Source organism: Musca autumnalis, unplaced genomic scaffold (genome assembly GCF_047663935.1).
Source record: "Musca autumnalis isolate F117 unplaced genomic scaffold, ASM4766393v1 scaffold_3, whole genome shotgun sequence".
Lineage (NCBI taxonomy): Eukaryota > Metazoa > Arthropoda > Insecta > Diptera > Muscidae > Musca > Musca autumnalis.
In genome coordinates, this window is record NW_027411866.1 from 118,038,261 (window position 1) to 118,061,052 (window position 22,792).

General features: G+C 38.7%; 1 protein-coding gene across 1 annotated transcript; it reads right to left on the reverse strand.

The window, feature by feature from the left end:
• Window positions 1-15,403: 15,403 nt before the first annotated feature.
• Muc11A (Mucin 11A) lies at window positions 15,404-21,621 on the reverse strand. The gene is made up of 2 exons (XM_073974183.1): window positions 21,549-21,621; window positions 15,404-20,988 (listed from the first exon to the last, which is right to left on the reverse strand). The coding sequence occupies exons 1-2, from the start codon at window positions 21,588-21,590 to the stop codon at window positions 15,595-15,597; spliced, it is 5,436 nt and encodes a 1,811-aa protein (XP_073830284.1). The 5' UTR covers window positions 21,591-21,621; the 3' UTR covers window positions 15,404-15,594.
• Window positions 21,622-22,792: the final 1,171 nt, after the last annotated feature.

Below are 22,792 nucleotides of genomic sequence, written 5' to 3' on the forward strand. Positions count from 1 at the left end.
GGCATCTTTTGCATTGGTTAAAACGAAGTCGAGAAAGATCTTTTCATTAGTATTTGAACCAATGCAAAGGAAGTAGTGAAAGATCGGATCTGTTCATCAGCAATCTACCGCAAAGTCCGTATAAACCACTAAAAAATAAATTAAAAATGCGCACAGAATCTAGACAACGCGTAAAAAATATGAAACCAAAATTATTAACATTGGGTTTATAAATTGCATATAATAGGAACAAAAAAAGAGAAAAAACTTATTGTCAAAATATCAAGGTGCCCTTGAAAAAATGTTAAATGGAAGGTGCTTACACCTTGGAAGTTTTTGCGGATTCTGAAACTACAATGTTCATAGATAAAAAAAATCAAAAAACAAAAAAATCGCCGGGGCGCTTTTTATATAAATCGCGATTTCAGTTGACATTTTTAAGGGTTGTTTAGGTTTTCACGATTTGGTTTAGAAACCGCAAGTCCTATCAAAATGGGGCTAAAGAAAATGTTGTAGCTATGAAACTTCTCTTTTTGATAGGACTTGCTGTTTCTAAGCAAAATCGTGAAAACCTAAACAACCCTTAAAAATGTCAACTTAAATCGCGATTTATTTAAAAAGCGCTCCGGCGATTTTTTTTTTTGTTTTTTGAGTTTTCTCATTTATAAACACTGTAGTTTCAGAATCCTCAAAAACTTCCGAGGTGTAAGCACCTTCCATTTAAAATTGTTTCAAGAGCACCGTGATATTATCACAAATATATATTGGTTCGATTATAAAAAAATAAAAATTAAAAAAAAAAAATATTGGAGTTCTCCAAATGTTTCGCTAAAATCCCATACAATAATTAAATAGGTTTTTTAAGAAAATTCACGGATCAAATTTTAGCCTTAGACTCCAATTACTAGGAATCTGTAAGAGCACACTAATGAGTAGACAACGGAATCTTATGCAACCCCTATTTTTGGTCCGATTCATGTCAAATTTTGGGACTGGGCATATTTTTGGCTTCTGATTACATTACAATCGAAACATATGACATATGCTAAATTGTGCAACAAATATTTCAATAATAGGTACAAAAATGTTTGTGGGTACAATTTTTCTGTTTAAAATTTTCCTCATACAAGTCAATAAAATAGAGAAATGTATAACCACAGCAACAACCTTCAAAATACCGAAAAACATATGGTTCTATGGGGGCTATATGAAGGCCTGAAACTAAATCGACAAATTTTAAGTGGAAAGTTTTTTACCCCCAAGGAAATTTCCGTCATTTCGGAGGGATATTGGTGCACAGCCCTTAAAATACCAGAAATCCGGAGGTACCGTTCTATGGAGACTATACGAAGACAAAATGCCAAATTTCGGTCATTTCGGTGGGATATTGAAGCCACAACCTTCAAAATTTCGAAAATGCGGAGGTACCATTCTTGGGGGCTATATGAAGACGTGGACCTATACCGATAAATTTCAGGTGGAAAGTTTTATACCCCCAATGAAGACTTAATACAAAATTTCAGCTATTTCGGAGGTATATTGAGGGCACAACCTTCAAAATACCATAAATCGGGAGGTACCGTTCTATGGGGGCTATATGAAGACGTGGGCCTATACCGACAAATTTCAGGTGAAAAGTTTTATACCAACAACAAAGACAAAATACCAAATTTCAGACATTTCGGTGGGATATTGAGGCCACAAGCTCCAAAATACCGAAAGTCGGTAGGTACCGTTCTATGGGGGCTATATGAAGACTTTGACCTTTACCGACAAATTTCAGGTGGAATGTTTTATACCCTTAACAAAGACAAAATTCCAAATTTCAGTCATTTCGGTGGGATATTGAGGCCACAACCTTCAAAATACCGAAAATCGGAAGGTACCATTCTACGGGGGCTATATGAAGACGACAAATTTCAGATGGAATGTTTTATATCCCCAACGAAGACTAAATACCAATTTTCAGTGGTTTCGGTGGGATATTGAGGCTACAACTTTAAAAATACCGAATATCGGTAGGTACGGTTCTTGGGGTCTATATGAAGACGTGAACCTATGCGGACAGATTTCAGGTGTAAAGTTGCATACCCCTAACGAAGACTTAATACCAAATTTCAGCCATTTCGGTGGCATACTTACACCACAAATCTTTGAATATATTTCTGCATATGGGTTTGCACATGCTCATTTTATGCAGATATGTAAAAATATGTCAAAATATGCACGATATGTAAAGTATGCAAAATATGCAAACATTTCTGGGCCTAATTCGTTTGATTTTGTTATAAAACAAGTTTCTTTCTAATCAGACTTTCTCTACGACCATCCTAACCATGTATGCATTTGCATAGGATTCCGCTGTCTACTCATGAGATATACATTAAACGACGTAAAATCACGAGTTCTATAATCCTATTATGAGTTTTGAATATTTTCTTGTTCCGTGTACGGATTATTAAAAAAAATCAAAATTAACCCGAAATTCCTGCTTCAAAATGTCAGCATCAATTTTAGGTGGATGTAGTGGATATATCGAAAATCATACGATAGTATCATGTTTCCCATGGTGTATTCTGTGATTCTTTCTTTGGGCATAGGTCTATAAAATGTATGGTTAAGCTAGAAATCGGAAGGGAATATGAAAAAAACTTGTTGGCTTCAACCCAATTTTGCCCATTTTTCTACATTGATGCCAACGCTGCTTCCACGAATATTAATTTTAATGGTCGACATTATGGGATCCCTCCTAAAACTCTTCACTTTCAAGAATGTCATATTTTAACAGTTCGGGAATTCTGAATGAGTGAAACTCGGATTCATCGATAGTAAAACATTTTTGGTTTTAACAATATATAATTTAAGGGTCGCAAATGATTATTTCAATGCGTTACAAAAGGAAAACCAAAATATAGTGGAGGGTATAAACATAAAAAGACAAAAAAAACAAAGGTATTGGAGGTCTTCCATGAATTCCAACAAAACCGAGTATGTAAAACGAGATTCGAAGTTAATAAAAAACCAGTAAAGAAAGGATCAAAGTCGGGCGGGGACGACTATATGATACCCTACACCACTGTGAATATGTAAACTATAAATCGGAGCTATATCCAGATCTTAACCGATTTTGATATAATTTGGCACATTTATTTCCAGACCGAATTCAGTCACACATTCCAAATATCATTGAAATCGGACTTATATAGCTTGTTTGGAGTAGCAAATACGCGAAATCGGCCGAAAATATATATGGGTGCTATATCCAAATCTGAACCGATTTCGATTTCAGTCACACATTCCAAATTTCATCGAAATCGGAAATATATAGCGTGTTTGGTACAGAAAATACGTGAAATCGGCCGAAAATATATATGGGAGCTATATCAAAATCTGAACCGATTTCGATATAATTTGGCACATTTATTTGTAGACAGAAGTCAGTCACACATTCCAATTTTCATTGAAATCGGACATATATATCGTGTGTGGTACAGAAAATACGTGAAATCGGCCGAAAATATATATGGGAGCTATATCCAAATCTGAACCGATTTCTAAATAATTTGGGACACTTATTTCTAGACCGAATTCAGTCAGATATTCCAAATTTCATCAAAATCGGACGTTTATAGCGTGTTTGGTGCAGCAAATTCGTGAAATCGGGCGAACATATATATGGGAGCTATATCCAAATCTGAACCGATTTCGATATAATTTGGCACATCTATTTATAGACCGAATTTAGTCACAAATTCCAAATTTCATCGAAATCGGAAATGTATAGGGTGTTTGGCACAGAAAATACGTGAAATCGGCCGAAAATGCATATGGGAGCTATATCCAAATCTGAACCGATTTCGATATAATTTAGCACATCTATTTATAGACCGAATTTAGTCACAAATTCCAAATTTCATCGAAATCGGAAATGTATAGCGTGTTTGGCACAGAAAATACGTGAAATCGGCCGAAAATGTATATGGGAGCTATATCCAAATCTGAACCGATTTCTATATAAATAGGCACACCTATTTTAAGATCGCATACCTTGGACACCTGATGAGAAATGACAAATACAGATTTATACAATGCATTATTAAATGCAACATAGAAGGACAACGACCAAGAGGCAGAAGAGAGATATACTGGCTAAGTAACATCCAAGAGTGGACAGGATACAGAGATGAAACAAATCTGCTACATGCTGCTAAAAATCGAGAGCTGTCTATAATTTCATAAAATAAAATAACATAACATGTACATATGATATATAAATGTAATGTATACTATTGTATGATCGCTTTATATCCGAATAACGGATCCGCAAATAAAGAAGAAGATTTTAAGACGGAATTCAGTCACACATTGAAAATTTCATCAAAATTGGACGTATATAGCGTGTTTGATGCAGCAAATACGTGAAATCGGCCGAAAATATATATGGGAGCTATATCCAAATCTGAACCGATTTCTATATAATTTGGCACACCGATTTTAAGGCGGAATTCAGTCACACATTGAAAATTTCATCAAAATTGGACGTATATAGCGTGTTTGGTGCAGCAAATACATGAAATCGGCCGAAAATATATATGGGAACTATATCCAAATCTGAACCGATTTTCACCAAAAGCAATAGCGTTCTTCCTATGGCTAAAAAAGTTGTAGTCCCCAATTTTCAGCTGAATCGGACAAAAAATGCGACCTGTACGTTGCGAACAAAAATACATGGACAGACGGACAGACAGACAGACGGACGGACATGCATAAATCGACTCAAAAAGTGGTTATATGTATATCCCCAAAAGGAACTATGGGTCTATTTCATTTCCTTTTGTATGTTACATACAAATGCACAAAGACATAATACCCCTTACCACATAGTGGTGTAGGGTATAACAAGTTCTCGTTGAGATTCCGGTTACATAACGGATACAAATGAAGTTTTTAGGGATGGAGGAAAATTTGTGTGTGCCATTTTAAAAACATACCGTTAAACCAAGTTTTTGTTTATATGCACCGGATAATTTTTCGAGTAATATAAACTTCCTTTCCCTCAACAATTAATAGTATCGATTGGTTTCGATATGAGAATGTACTGTGTTCCATACAAAAGCTAACACAAGGATTTTTTGGGCTTCTATCATTGTTAGGTGTTTTCCAATCTTTGTAAAAATTGTGCATGTAAATGATAACTCATCTAAATTTTGCTCAATTTCATATGTAGAGGCAAAATATTTATACCCTACACCACTATGTGGTAAGGGGTATTATGTCTTTGTGCATTTGTATGTAACATACAAAAGGAAATGAAATAGACCCATAGTTCCTTTTGGGGATATACATATAATCACTTTTTGAGTCGATTTATGCATGTCCGTCCGTCTGTCTGTCTGTCTGTCCGTCTGTCCATGTATTTTTGTTCGCAACGTACAGGTCGCATTTTTTGTCCGATTCAGCTGAAAATTGGGGACTACAACTTTTTTAGCCATAGGAAGAACGCTATTGCTTTTGGTGAAAATCGGTTCAGATTTGGATATAGTTCCCATATATATTTTCGGCCGATTTCACGTATTTGCTGCACCAAACACGCTATATACGTCCAATTTTGATGAAATTTTCAATGTGTGACTGAATTCCGTCTTAAAATAGGTGTGCCAAATTATATAGAAATCGGTTCAGATTTGGATATAGCTCCCATATATATTTTCGGCCGATTTCACGTATTTGCTGCATCAAACACGCTATATACGTCCAATTTTGATGAAATTTTCAATGTGTGACTGAATTCCGTCTTAAAATAGGTGTGCCAATTTATATAGAAATCGGTTCACATTTGGATATAGCTCCCATATACATTTTCGGCCGATTTCACGTATTTTCTGTGCCAAACACGCTATACATTTCCGATTTCGATGAAATTTGGAATTTGTGACTAAATTCGGTCTATAAATAGATGTGCCAAATTATATCGAAATCGGTTCAGATTTGGATATAGCTCCCATATATATGTTCGCCCGATTTCACGAATTTGCTGCACCAAACACGCTATAAACGTCCGATTTTGATGAAATTTGGAATATCTGACTGAATTCGGTCTAGAAATAAGTGTCCCAAATTATTTAGAAATCGGTTCAGATTTGGATATAGCTCCCATATATATTTTCGGCCGATTTCACGTATTTTCTGTACCACACACGATATATATGTCCGATTTCAATGAAAATTGGAATGTGTGACTGACTTCTGTCTACAAATAAATGTGCCAAATTATATCGAAATCGGTTCAGATTTTGATATAGCTCCCATATATATTTTCGGCCGATTTCACGTATTTTCTGTACCAAACACGCTATATATTTCCGATTTCGATGAAATTTGGAATGTGTGACTGAAATCGAAATCGGTTCAGATTTGGATATAGCACCCATATATATTTTCGGCCGATTTCGCGTATTTGCTACTCCAAACAAGCTATATAAGTCCGATTTCAATGATATTTGGAATGTGTGACTGAATTCGGTCTGGAAATAAATGTGCCAAATTATATCAAAATCGGTTAAGATCTGGATATAGCTCCGATTTATAGTTTACATATTCACAGTGGTGTAGGGTATCATATAGTCGGCCCCGCCCGACTTTGATCCTTTCTTTACTGGTTTTTTTTTTACATTATGTCGGCCGATAACAATAGTTTGTTGCATTAAAAATTCCTCATTACTCGTGCTTCAAATAGTACTATTTTCAACCTAATGACTCATTCAAACTTGTAAATACGTAATTTAAGGAGAAATCTACACCTTGTATGGAACGGTAATTGCAGTGTATGGCTCGGAATGTTGTCTGGGGTTACTGAAAATATAACTTGTGTTATTAAGAGCCAAATAAACATAATTTTTGTTGCATTAACGGAAAATAAGGCCTAAAGCACATTATTAGGGGTTTTGGTAATACTTCTGCACCTTAAAGGACATACAAGTAATTGTTGTATACAAAATGTGCATCAGTTACATTAAGGTTGATTTTACTACTAACGTCCCTAATTAGTTGGCCAGGCTAATATGGATTGTACTTCCCTCACATATGGGGAATCTCAGTACGTTTTGACATCACTTCTAGCAATACCTTATATAGAAAATTTATTTCATCAAAATCTTCAAATTTTTAAATGAAATCGAATAATCTATTATACTGAATTTATTGTCCCTAATTAGTTGCCCGCCACATACATAATTTTTTCAGTTGCTATGGATATAGCTTTGAATATCATAATGAACTCAAAAGATTTTCAATAATACCTTAATCACCGTCATAGTCTCTGTTGTTGCGATATACTGCATGTAATTATTACGGAAAATCTCTTACATATTATGTGGGATCAAATGGCAGCAGACGCAACATAATCTCAATTAATGCAAGCTTAGCAATAATTCAAATATTTCATGCTCATGTAAAATTCTGTTTGGCGATTAAGTTATTAGCGTTGAACTTGTTATGGCGCAAATGGTAATCAAAATTTACTGTACGTATATAAACCTAATAATTTCAATAAAAATACTTTGATTATTAATAATAAAACACCGTTAAGTTGGGCTGGGCCGATCTTTTTATATCCTCCACCATAAAATAGTGTGAACTAAAATAGAATAAATGGAATTCTATCCTGTCTACAATATTAGGTGGATCTATGAACCTATGTTGAAAATTTTTGGTGGAAAAGTTTTTTATCGGTCAACAAATGTAGCTTTACTCCTCAAAACACCTGAAATCTGGAAGTACCGTTATATGGGCCTATACCAAAACATGGACCTATGTTGACAATTTCGTTGTGGATATGTTTTGTTACAAGTGTGAAATTATAAGTAGTTCGGTCAAAAATGTAGCTAAAATCCTCATAATACCGAAAATCGGGATGTACCGTTATACGGGTGCTATACCAACACATATACCTCTGTTGAAAAATTTGTTGTGAATATGCTTTGTTACCACTGGGAATCTCAAATGTCAAATTAAAGTTAGTTTGATCAAAAAAATGTAACTAAACTCCCGAAATACCATAACATGTACCCATGTTTTTGGTGGAAAAGTTTTATGACCACTGGGAATCTCAATCTATGTGGCATAGTACAGTGGATAGTGGTGTTTGGTACTTTTAGCGAAAACTAAATACCAAATTTTAGTTACTCCTGTGGAATAATGTGGCTAAAACTCAAAATAATTAAAATCGCCAGTACAGTTCACTGGAGATAGACGAATAAATTTTTAGAGGAGTTTTGTACCGTTTATGATGTCCAAATACCAAATTTTAGACATTTCGATTGAACACTGTGGCTAAAACATTCAAAATACCGAAAATCGATGGTACCGTTCTGTCTGTATGAAGAAGTGGGCCTATACCGAAGAATTTGTAGTGGGAAGTTGTATACGAGGGCGGCACAAAAAATTTCAAAATGTTTTTTTAAACGCCTACGCCCTACATTTTTTCTATTCGATTCACAAACCTTATATATGATATTTTAAGGCACAAAAGGATCTTTGTTTCCATAGTAACTTGAATGGGACCAAAGGTCAATTTTCACGAAAATGCTATAAAGACCGCAGTTGACTTTTGTAATGTTTTCCTAGGTTGTACCAATTTTGAGATATATAAGGTTACTAGCTGAACCCGGTGCGCTTTGCTACCCCGACTAAGATTAAATATAATGGAATGCTATAATTATATAAAATTTGTTTAATATTTAACGTATAAATATAGGAGATATGAATTCGTTCTCTACCTATTCAGAGCTGTTATTGAGCTACTATGGTAGTTTTGTATGTTTCAGAAGGTGACACTCCTCCTAAAGCCTTTACGACTATAGGAATTCCTACGTAGGTTATATTCTCTTACCCTATTAATTTCCCTTTCTACAGATTGGATTTAGGTCAACCTAAGTGAATTCAATTAATAATACAACCAGGTTTGAGGATAGTTGTAATTTATTTTATACATGGGAATTATTTTTTCCAGAAGTCTCTCAAAGATATGATACTTAATAGCTGTCGCCTTGGTCAATTCCTTCCCAACATAAGTACTTGTGGAAATAATGATGACTTCTACTGACTGCTAAGTCTTCAAAATTTCATTGAAATTGAACATACGTAACAAAAACATGAAACGATTTCGATATAAATTGGCACATATATTTCTAGGCCAATATCCATCATATATTCTAAATTTCAGCAAAATTGGAGAAACATAGCGTGTTTTGTGCATAAAATAAAGAAATCGGCCGAAAATATATGTATGTGGGAGCTATATCCAAATCTGAACCAATCTCGATATAATTTGGCACATTTATGTCTAGACCAAATTCCGTTACAAATTCCAAATTTCAGCGAAATTGGACATATATAGCGTGTTTTTTGCATCAAATGCGGAAAATCGGCCGAAAATATATATGGAACCTAAATTCAAATTTGAACCGATTTCGATATAATTTGGCACATTTATGTCTAGACGAAATTCCGTTACACATTTCAAATTTCAGCGAAATTGGACATCTATAGCGTGCTTGGTGCATAAAATACAGGAAATCGGCGAAAATATATATGGGAGCTTTATTCAAATCTGAACCGATCCCTATATAATTTAGAACGTTTATTTCTAGAACAAATTCCGTCAGACCCTCCAAATTTCGGCGAAATTGGACATATATAGCGTGTTTGGTGCATAAAATAAGGAAATCGGCCGACAATATATGTGTATGGGAGCTATATCCAAATCTCAACCAATCTCAATATAATCTGGCACATGTATTTCTAGATATAATTCCGTGGGAAATTCCAAATTTCAGCGAATTTGGATATATATAGCGTGTTTGGTGCATCATATGCGGAAAATCGCCCGAAAATATATATGGGAGCTACATCCAAATCTGAACCGATTTCGATATAATTTGGCACATGTATTTCTAGACCAAGTTCTGTCACACGTTCCAAATTTTATTGAAATTGGATATAAATAGCGTGTTTGGTGCCTCAAACACATGAAATCGGTAGAAAATATATATAGGAGCTATATCCAAATCCGAACCGATTTCTATATAAATTGTCACATATATTTCTAGGCCAATATCCATAAAATAAAGAAATCGGCCGAAAATGTAGGTATATGGGAGCTATATCCAAATCTGAATCAAACTCGATATAATTTGGCACATTTATTTCTACAACAAATTCCGACACATATTCCAAATTTCATTGAAATTGGACATAAATAGCATGTTTGGTACATATAATAAGGAAATCGGCCGAAAATATATATAGGAGCAATATCCAAATCTGAACCGATTTCGATATAATTTGGCACATGTATTTCTAGACAAAGTTCAGTCACACGTTCCAAATTTTATTGAAATTGGATATAAATACCGTGTTTGGTGCCTCAAATACATGAAATCGGCAGAAAATATATATAGGAGCTATATCCAAATCTGAACCGATTTCGATATAATTTGGCACATATATTTCTAGGCCAATATCCATCACACATTTTAAATTTCAGCGCAATTGGATATATATAGCGTGCTTGGCGCATAAAATACAGGAAATCGGCCGAAAATATATATGGTAGCTATATTCAAATCTGAACCGATCTCGATATAATTTAGCACATTTATTTCTAGAACAAATTCCGTCAGACCCTCCAAATGTTAGCGAAATTGGGCATATATAGCATGTTTGGTGCATCCAATGTGGAAAATCGGCCGAAAATATATATTGGAGCTATATCCAAATCTGAACCGATTTCTAAATAATTCGGCACATTTATGTCTAGACCAAATTCCGTTACACATTCCAAATTTCAGCGAAATTGGACATATATAGCGTGTTTGGTGCATCAAATGCAGAAAATCTGCCGAAAATATATATGGGAGCTATATCCAAATCTGAGCCGATTTCAATATAGTTTGGCACATTTATTTCTAGACCAAGTTCTGTAACACATTCCAAATTTCAGTGAATTTGGACATGTATAGTGTGTTTGGTGCATCAAATACATGAAATCGGCAAAAATATATATAGGAGCTATATCCAAATCTGAGCCGATTTCAAAATAAATTTGCACATATATTTCTAGGCCAATATCGATCACACATTCTAAATTTCAGCGAAATTGGACATATATAGCGTGTTTGGTGCATAAAAAAGAAATCGGCCGAAAAGATATGTAGGTGGTATAGGGTTTCTGCGAACGAGAAACATTACGTTTTGTATGACTCGACAACGAAATGATTGCAATAGGAGTGTGACTCCTTCGAAAGTTAAATAGGAAGTGTCGTTGCAGGTGTTCAGAATAACGTTCACAAGGCCGTGACATCAACTACGACCGCAGCATTGGAAATCGCCCCTCTGCATCCGGAAAAACTTCCCAAGTGTAAGCTCCTCCCATTTAAATTTGGTTAAGGCGCACCGAGTAGTGTAATCATAATCATGATAGATGTCGCAGTTATAATCCAATACTGACAAAATGTTGCACGAGGTAGAAGTTTTGGTCAATAAGTCTGACCGAATACTGTTTAGCTTGTGAATTTGGTCGTACCTCCTGTGGGAAAAATATTAAAATTTAACAAGTAAGCAAAATAAATTATATATAGAATTATATAAATTATACATTTCTAAATAATATTCAAAAATTGGAAAATTCACATTGATTAGCCCCTCCTGCTACATCTTCAAATTGTCTTTGAATATCAGGTTCCTTTCTGGAATACAACTAAAAAAAATAAATATATATACCACGCAATATGGTATATTTGATAATTGGGAAAATTGCGAGTATATTGAAGATCTATCGTTCAAAAATTGTGCACTTGCACCTCACATAGGCTTCCAAAACAGTTCATTGTAGTTCATATTGTGATGTCAAAAATATATTTTATACCGGTAGAAATAACTAACAATGAATAGAAATTCAAAAATTTTGCATGCAAACAATGTCAGTTCTGTTTTGGCATTTGTGTAGTAAACACATGCGAATAAACAATGTTACGCTACACTGCTCCAAAACGCGGAATATTGGTGACTATTTATTTGACCAATAATCAGTCGGTGACTTTGGCACAACGTGAATTTCGTCGCAGACGTTTAGCCGCTCGCCTCAAAGAGACTGGCACAACACGAGATGCTGGCAGGCATGACAGACCCCGGAGTATCCGGTCTGCAGAGAATATTGCTGCTGTAGCCGAGGATGTCATGGAAGCACCGTCGACATAGACCAGACGATGTGCCACGCAAATGGGTATCAGTTGACGGTTTTTACAGCGAATTTTGGTACAATATTTAATAATGTTTCCGTACAAAGTCCAGACGGTGCACCAGCTGTTAGATGCTGACCGTCAATCGCGTCTAACATACCCATCCTTAATTACCACCAAGAGGAAGATGATTTTTCATAAAAAATAATCGTGAGTGATGAGGCGCTCCAGACTTCTTCTTGTGGGACTTTTTGAAGTCGCGGGTTTATGTCAACAAGCCTCAGACTCTTTCAGCTCTTAAAGGCAATATCCGCCAAGAATGTGAGGAACTATCGCCGGAAGTTTTGGCCAAAGTGATGGAAAATGCCATAAAAAGGGCTCAAATGACAATAAACTGTGGCGGCGGCCATTTATCTGATATCATATTCTCGACTTGATGTAAAAAAATTAAAAGACCAAATAAAAACAATCAACAAGAAGAATCAAAGTTTTTAATTTTTTTAAATTACAGCCAAAAAACACCGGAAGATTACTTTTGCGCCACTTTGTATAAGTCAGATGGTCTAACGGTGATATACCTTCAGCCTCTAAAAATATATTTATTTTTTAACACGAGTTTGCTTCAAAATGCGCGTAATCTGTAGGTATCGTAATATGAGGCTATACCAAATAAATTTTAGTAAGCTAAGATCTGAATTTTGGAAATATTTGAGAATTATTTTTTCAGATTTGTAATTTTAGTTGGAGCGGGGGCAGGGAACTTCTGGACTATTGTCTCAGGAAGTATGACTTACCCCGGGAAAGGGACCAGAATAGGGACCGTAAAAAGAACCTTCTACAAATACAAACAAAAATAATCAAATATATCAGATAGGGGTTCTCAAACTGCACTTTTCCCAAATTTTGTGTGGGAGATACTCGAAGGACGGACCGATATAGTCCATATTCCGACCTGACACATGACTGGATGAAAGAATACGATCTGTAAAGTTTCGACCAATCAGAAAATCCCCTTGAGAGTTAACTTACGAATTGGCGGCGCAAGTACAATCTGCTGAAAAAGATGAAAAACGATTCGAGAGGACTCTTAAATGTCCCTTTTCCGAATTTTGTGTGGGAGGTACCCTAAGGACCGACATAGTCTTATCCGATCTATATCTGGAAGGAATAATATATGGAAAGTTTGGAGCAAATCGATTGCTCACTTCGCCAGTTATCGTTCACACAATTTTTCGAAAACAATTTTGAACTTTTTTGGGGGAGGTGTGGAACGACATAGCCTACATTCGAACTTAAACAAATTTTGAGCAAAATAATACCATGTATAAAATTAGGTTCTAATCGGTAGATCCGTTCGAGAGTTATAGTGCGCACCAGCCAGTTAGACATTAAGAGGGACAGATGAACGGACAGCGCTAAAAAGACTCCAAATTGTCTGAAACGAATTTCGTCCAAATATACGTGGGGTCTAAACCCAATATTTTGATGAGACACATCTTTGGTCGTATTTTGTTTGTATCCCCTTTACCCTAAATCCTGAGGTATAAAATAGGTGGCGAGGTGACCCGATGTTGTAATATTTGTATAAAAATCCAATTTGGCAACTGAACTGAAAATTTCTCTGTCATGATAGGGACAATTTGTAGCATGGGAGGAAAATATGGTTCTCTACACATAACACATTATATATCAGGCAGTAAGTGCGTTATCTAGCAGACACATTATTGCAATTTGCATCAGGGGACAGATCAGTAGTAATTTTTCCATATATAGGCTACTTTGGCGGTATATGCCTTCCAGGAATGAAAATATGGACCAAAAATAAAATTTGTATATTTTTCATACAAAAGTAATGGTCTATGTCAGCCGCTAAATAATATCAGATCATCATGCAAAATTATAGGCAATTTCGTCATGCAAAATTTAATGACTATTGAGCTATAATTGCGACCTCTAGCGCCTTTATGATTATACTACAAACAAGAAACTGGATATATAAGGCTGTAACTCTGTTATCTGATCACGTACATCAGCATAATTGACATCAATTAAAAGGTCAAGAGATCGCCTTCTAAATATAACTCACGAGTGGGGAATGTGTCTTTAAGGAACAAAGATATAAGCTTTTTATTAAAAATTTTCACAATTTTCACACAAAAGTTGTGGTCCATTTAACCCTCTAAATATTATCTGATCGCCATCTCAAATTGCAAGCTTCATGTTCGTCACATACTCCTGCCTTATTTAAAATTTCGAGACGATCGGACTATTATTGCGACCAACAGAGCAGCTACAAAATCGGATAAAAATTATGTTTTTGGTCCATTTCACCCGCTAAATATTTCACGATCATCACCAATTAAAATAGCGATCTATTCTGATGTGAAACCGACCTCCATAAAAAGTGACAGTCGTTACGCATAAAACATACCATGTAGAAGCCCCATTACTTTCCGTACTATAAAATGTCGCAACCGTCCCGGCTATAGCATTTACTTACTTGTTTTTACTTGAAATGCGTTCCCTTACGCCATCAAGCAGCACAATTACTATGCGCCGGTTAACTACTCATGCAACTTTAAAACTTTTCAAAGAAGAAAAGAAACGGGCCAATTATATGGCGTCTTAACAATTTTCAATTTCTGATGTATTTGTTGAACTGCCTAAACAAATACTTAGAATTCATCCCTGCCTATACATTGGCAATATCTTTAGACATGAAGAAATTAAGTTTCACTGATGCTGAAACAGAATTGCGATAAATCGTTTTTCTTTGACTTGGCCGATGCAAACAATAAACGTTTGTTTTTCTTCATTTTTCGAGTCAATGGCGTCAGTCAACAAATTGTTTTCACAGGAGGATGCTTTTGTGATTTTCTTTTACATACCCCCTGGCCGGAGTCAATTTTATGCATAGTTACAAATCTTCATTGAATGTCGTAATAACCATGATGGAATATGTCATCAAAGAACTGGTGGCTTGCCTTCAGAGTAACTCTTTACAAAAAACAAAAAAGAGGGAACTGAATTGAAGAAGGAGAAGAAAGATCTCAAATGAAAAGCAAACACTTTCGTGACAACCCAGAAACTACTCGCAGGTAGAGTAAACAATGAGGTTTACGCTTGATTGCGTTTTTTTTCACTTCCAATAATATCTCTCCACAAACAAAAAAAAACGAAATAACTTATTTTTTATTACATTGCTTTTATTTCGAAATAAATATATTATTTGGTTCGTAATTTACAGATGGTGTCTCTCGAATTATATTAAAATTTAATTTAATTAAAATAAATATTTCTTTGATTTATAAATTTATATTTACATTGGTGTATGTAAGGAAACCAGCCCTTAACCGTAACGTGTCATGGGCTGAACTTATTCGTCTTTCACCAAGCAGGTGGCTTTGCTCTTCTTGACACACTTCTTGGTGACAATGTCGAAACGTTTATCGTTTTCACAACGAAGATGGACGAATTTGTTATGTTCGGATTTCTCAACACAACGATAATATTTCTTGCAGTCCTTGACATCGGGATAGACATCATCTTCGTCACATTTCTTGCTCTTGATCTTCTTGACGATCTTCTTGATCAATTCTTTCTTGGCTTCTTCTTCCTTCTTCTTCTCCTTTTCAGACTCCTTGGAATCCTTCTTTTCTTCGCTCTTGTCTTGTTTCTTTTCGCCCGAACCATCCTTATCCTTATTCTTCTCCTTAGATTTTTCTTCGACCGATGTATCTTCCTTGGAGGCGGGTTTTTGTGGTTTCACTTCACCGGAGTTATTTTCAATCGATTCATCGTGTTTGGGCCAACTTGGTTTATTTGCGTGACCAGGGCGACCGGGACGACCAGGACGGCCGGGTCTGCCAGGACGGCCTTGTTCAACACCACTGCCAGGCAAGCTAGGATCAACTGGTGCGTTAGGGTTGACTGGTGTGTTGGGGTCGACTGGTGTGTTGGGATCAACTGGTGCATTAGGGTTGACTGGGGCATTAGGATCGACTGGTGCGTTAGGGTTGACTGGTGTGTTGGGGTCGACGGGTGCGTTCGGATCGACAGGGGCATTGGGATCGACGGGTGCGTTAGGGTTGACTGGTGTGTTGGGGTCGACGGGTGCATTGGGATCAACTGGTGCATTAGGGTTGACGGGGGCATTAGGATCTACAGGTGTGTTGGGGTCGACTGGAGAATTGGGATCAACTGGTGCATTAGGGTTGACAGGGGCATTAGGATCGACTGGTGCGTTAGGATCGATTGGAGCATTAGGATCAACTGGTGCGTTAGGATCAACTGGTGCGTTGGGATCGACAGGGGTATTGGGATCGATGGGTGCGTTAGGGTTGACTGGTGTGTTGGGGTCGACAGGTGCGTTGGGATCGACTGGTGCGTTGGGGTCAACAGGTGCGTTAGGATCGACTGGTGTGTTGGGATCGACGGGTGCGTTAGGGTTGACTGGTGTGTTGGGGTCGACTGGAGCATTAGGATCAACTGGTGCATTAGGGTTGACAGGTGTGTTGGGATCGACGGGTACATTAGGGTCGACAGGTGTGTTGGGATCGACTGGTGCGTTGGGGTCAACAGGTGCGTTAGGATCGACTGGAGCAGTAGGATCAACTGGTGCGTTGGGATCAACTGGGGCATTAGGATCAACTGGTGCGTTGGGGTCGAAAGGTGCGTTAGGATCGACTGGTGTGTTGGGGTTGACGGGTGCGTTAGGGTCGACTGGAGCATTAGGATCAACTGGTGCGTTGGGATCAACTGGTGCATTAGGATCAACTGGAGTGTTTGGATAGACAGGAGCATTAGGATCTACAGGTGCGTTGGGATCAACTGGGGCATTAGGATCGACAGGTGTATTGGGGTCGACTGGTGCGTTGGGATCAACTGGGGTATTAGGATCGACTGGTGTATTGGGGTTGACTGGTGAGTTAGGATCAACTGGTGCGTTTGGATCAACAGGTGCGTTAGGATCGACTGGTGCGTTGGGATCAACTGGGGCATTAGGATCGACTGGTGTATTGGGGTCGACAGGTGCGTTGGGATCAACTGGGACATTAGGATCGACTGGTGTATTGGGGTTGACGGGTGCGTTGGGATCGACAGGTGCGTTGGGGTCAACTGGGGCATTAGGATCAACAGGTGCATTAGGATCGACTGGAGCATTGGGATCAACTGGTGCGTTGGGACCAACCGGGGCATTAGGATCAACAGGTGCGTTAGGATCGACTGGTGTGTTGGGGTTGACGGGTGTGTTAGGGTCGACTGGAGCACTAGGATCAACTGGTGCGTTGGGATCGACTGGAGCATTAGGGTCAACAGGTGTATTGGGATCGACTGGAGCATTAGGATCGACAGGGGCATTAGGATCCACTGGTGTATTAGGGTTGACAGGGGCGTTGGGATCGACAGGTGCGTTAGGATCGACTGGAGCATTAGGATCAACTGGTGTGTTGGGATCAACCGGGGCATTAGGATCAACAGGTGCGTTAGGATCGACTGGTGTGTTGGGGTTGACTGGTGTGTTAGGGTCGACTGGAGCACTAGGATCAACTGGTGCATTGGGATCGACTGGAGCATTAGGATCGACAGGGGCATTAGGATCCACTGGTGTATTAGGGTTGACAGGGCCGTTGGGATCGACAGGTGCGTTGGGGTCAACTGGGGCATTAGGATCAACAGGCGCATTAGGATCGACTGGAGCATTGGGGTCCACTGGTGCGTTGGGATCGACGGGTGCGTTAGGATCAACTGGTGCGTTGGGATCCACGGGAGCAAATGTAGGATAAACTGGAACATTAGGATCGACTGGAGCATTGGGATCCACTGGAGCATTGGGATCTACAGGTGCGTTGGGATCGACAGGTGCGTTGGGGTCAACTGGGGCATTAGGATCAACAGGTGCATTAGGATCGACCGGAGCATTAGGATCTACAGGTGCGTTGGGATCGACCGGTGCGTTAGGATCAACTGGTGTGTTGGGGTCGACGGGAGCAACTGTGGGATAAACTGGAGCATTAGGATCGACTGGAGCATTGGGATCCACTGGAGCATTGGGATCAACAGGTGCGTTGGGATTGACAGGTGCATTAGGATCGACTGGAGCATTGGGATCAACAGGTGCATTAGGATCAACTGGTGTGCTAGGGTCGACTGGAGCATTAGGATCTACAGGTGCATTGGGATCGACTGGAGCAACTGTGGTATAAACTGGTGAATTGGGATCAACAGGTGCGTTAGGATCGACTGGGGCATTGGGATCAACAGGTGCATTAGGATCAACTGGTGTGCTAGGGTCGACTGGAGCATTAGGATCTACAGGTGCGTTGGGATCGACCGGTGCGTTAGGATCAACTGGTGTGTTGGGGTCGACGGGAGCAACTGTGGGATAAACTGGAGCATTGGGATCCACTGGAGCATTAGGATCGACAGGGGCGTTGGGATCGACAGGTGCATTAGGATCAACAGGTGCAGTAGGATCGACTGGAGCATTGGGGTCCACTGGTGCGTTGGGATCGACGGGTGCGTTAGGATCAACTGGTGCGTTGGGATCCACGGGAGCAAATGTAGGATAGACTGGAGCATTAGGATCGACTGGAGCATTGGGATCCACTGGAGCATTGGGATCAACAGGTGCGTTGGGATTGACAGGTGCATTAGGATCGACTGGAGCATTGGGATCAACAGGTGCATTAGGATCAACTGGTGTGCTAGGGTCGACTGGAGCATTAGGATCTACAGGTGCATTGGGATCGACTGGAGCAACTGTGGTATAAACTGGTGAATTGGGATCAACAGGTGCGTTAGGATCGACTGGGGCATTAGGATCGACTGGAGCATTGGGATCCACTGGTGTGTTAGGGTCGACAGGTGCATTAGGATCAACTGGTGCGTTGGGATCAACGGGTGCAACTGTGGTATAAACTGGAGCATTAGGATCAACTGGTGCATTAGGATCGACTGGAGCATTGGGATCCACTGGTGTGTTAGGGTCGACAGGTGCATTAGGATCAACTGGAGCATTGGGATCAACTGGTGCGTTGGGATCAACTGGCGCATTGGGATCAACAGGAGCATTGGGATCTACTGGTGCGCTCGGTAATGTGGGGAATACTGGATCGACAGGCAATGTGGGCTCAACAGGGTTGGCAGTAGTTGTTACAGCAGGTTCATTTGGATTTACTGGTAAACTGGGATCTACAGGAGCACTGGGAATTGTGGGATCAAGTGGTGTTAGTGTTGGTTGATCAATAGGAAGTTCTGTTGTTGTTTGAATAGGAATATTGGGATCAACAGGTGCGCTTGTTGAACTGGGTACAACTGGAGCTGCTGTTGTTTCAACGGGAACTGAGGGATCAACAGGTGCCACAGGAGCAACAGTTGTTTCAACAGGAATGGAAGGATCAACAGGAGCAACTGGGGCAACAGTTGTTTCAACAGGGAGGGAGGGATCAACGGGTGCCACAGGAGCAACAGTTGTGTCAACGGGGACCGAGGGATCAACAGGAGCAACTGGAGCAATAGTTGTTTCAACAGGGATGGAGGGATCAACAGGTGCAAGTGGAGCAGCAGTTGTTTCAACTGGGATAGAAGGATCAACGGGTGCCACCGGAGCAACAGTTGTTTCAATCGGCAGCGAGGGATCAACAGGTACTACAGGATCGACAGGTGCAACAGTAGTTTCAACGGGAACAGATGGATCAACAGGAGCAACTGGAGCAACAGTAGTTTCAACGGGGACCGATGGATCAACAGGAGCCACAGGAGCAATAGTTGTTTCAATGGGCACAGAGGGATCAACAGGTGACATAGGAGCAACAGTTGTTTCAACGGGGAAAGAGGGATCAACAGGTGCAACTGATGGATCAACGGGTGCAATAGGAGCAACAGTTGTTTCAGCAGGGAAGGATGGATCAACAGGTGCAACTGGAGCAACAGTTGTTTCAACAGGGACCGAGGGATCAACAGGTGCCACAGGAGCAACAGTTGTTTCAACTGGAACAGAGGGATCAACTGGTGCAGCAGATGGATCGACGGGTGCAACAGGAGCAACAGTTGTTTCAACGGGAACAGAGGGATCAACAGGTGCAACTGATGGATCGACAGGTGCAACTGGAGCAACGGTTGTTTCAACGGGCACCGAGGGATCAACAGGTGTCACAGGAGCAACAGTTGTTTCAACTGGGACCGAGGGATCAACAGGTGCAACTGATGGATCGACGGGTGCAACAGGAGCAACAGTTGTTTCAACGGGAACAGAAGGATCAACAGGTGCAACTGGAGCAGCAGTTGTTTCAATGGGTACTTGGGGAACAGCAACAGAAGCAGTTGTTGTTTCTACAGGAATTTCAGGAACAACTGGTGCTGCCTCGGTGGAAGTTACATCTGGTACAGGTGATGATTCAACAGGTACAGCTGGGTATCTGCTGGGTCCGCTTGTGGGAATAGCTGCGGTAGTGGTAGCAGCTGTTGTTGTTGTTGGTATTGTGGTACTGCTTTCACTGGTCACCAAAGGAGCTTCAGTAGATGTCTTAATTGGTACACACACTTCAACACCATCATTTATGCAACGTGAGTTGGCGGGACATTTCTTAGCGCTACCCGTGGCGAAGGTTTGACCATCAGCAGTAGCAACACAATCTTTGTACATGAGTGGGCCTACACACACGGCACTTTTGCCATTACAGTTAATGCCTTGAATACCACCACCTTGAGCGGCATTGTTAGACGAAGCTGTTTCCACAAGTTCTTGGCTACTTGCCAATGCCGATAGCTAAAAGGAAATAAAAAATGGTTTTAACTAGCCGTATAAAATACTAAATTATCGAGTAATCATATATAACTGTTAAACACATGTAGGTGCATTAGATAACTTTTCATTGGTGCAGGTACGAGGATAGTAAATGCAGACGACGCTTAAAGTTACATCACGTATATCTGTGTTGCTTGGCTCTGCAGTAATTGAATTGATCGATATCCAAATAAGTGGTATTCCCGGCAACTTAACAATGAAAAATTATTTTTGTGAATGATTTGAAAAAATTAATTATTTTTGTTATTTTAATGAAATATATACGAGTTTTTGTATTAAATTATATATTTTTTCTCATATTTTTTGAATCCATTTTATATGCTTTTCTTCTTCACAATATTTTACACATCTTGAAAATTACACACAATATATATCCAATGATAATGAAGCATTGTTTAGTATGGTGGTAAATGGGTTCTTTGGTTTGTAAATCGGGATCACACAAATCACTTTTTAAGTTTTGCACAAGCAGTTCCTTTTGAATTTTTTGTTAAAAGGAATTTAAAATTTTCTTTAATTACCACAAGCAGTAGGAATATTTTTGATATATCTTTCGTTGTCATCGTTTTTGGTTCGAAAAGTAAATCGTTACTATGTCGGTATCAATTATGGCTGGGCTATTTATGCGAAATTTCTTATCAGTATCTGCAGATGATGTTTGCATTGGATTTTTTGTTCCATTATCATTTCTTATCTTCTTTTCTCATCTCAAGATAGTTGTTATCATTTTTGCATTAACTGTAAACATTCAGATTTTCAGAGGTACCATTTGCTTTTGTTGTTGTGAAAGCTTATATTTTTATGTATATTTATTTTATTTTGGGGGAAAACGATTTGTTCAAGACCGGGGGCAATACGCTAACAGAATGTATGTTTTAGCTAATTAAAACATCATCTAGCAAGAAAAACGAATATCCGATGATTTGCACTTAAGTATTCTATGCTCCCTACACTAGGAGTCGATGCGAATCTCGAGCGCATCAGTCTCCTTACCAAAGCAGTCAAGGGTCTATGAAAAAATGTGGTCATATTAATCCAGTTTTAGGCATGGAAATTACGGTACGGCAAATTCTTTAGAAACCCTAAGAAAAGCAGATCGATAATTATCATATTTTTGCCGTAAATAAGCTGTTCTATGACAATTGTGTTCTACACATCGGAAAGTGCTTCTAACTGGTAGCTTACAGATAATTGGTGTGCCTTTTTACTTACAAAATGTTGCTGAAACATTTTTGTCGGCAACTTTTCCTTTATACAACTGTCAAAATCTGCACCATTTGTAATAATTATTACTAATTATCACGTAAAAAGATACAATGAACAGAACTAATGAAGAGCTTATAGTGCGATTCTACGGGAAAAAGTTGTGCAATATGCGTCAGTGAGAAGAAATTACCTGAACGTTATTTAGAGCTGTCAAAAATTTATGACTATCGATAGTATCGATTATCTTTTAAAAAATCAATATATAGTTTTGTCTATCGATATTATAGGATTAAAAATCTCTAACATAAAATCTGTTGAAATGAATAGAAATTACGCGGCATTTCGGTTTTGTGGAACTGAGAAATTAAGTCCGTAGTCATATGTACGTACAAATTTTTCGGAAACGTAAATTATATTTGTGTATTTTTATTAAATGAAAGCTATTGTGTTTTCTCCCATATAATTCTGTGAAGTACTTGTGCAAAGTGTAAAAAAAAAAAACAAGTGAGCCAAGGCTATAGTCGGGTCGGGGCCGACTATGTGATACCCTACACCACTA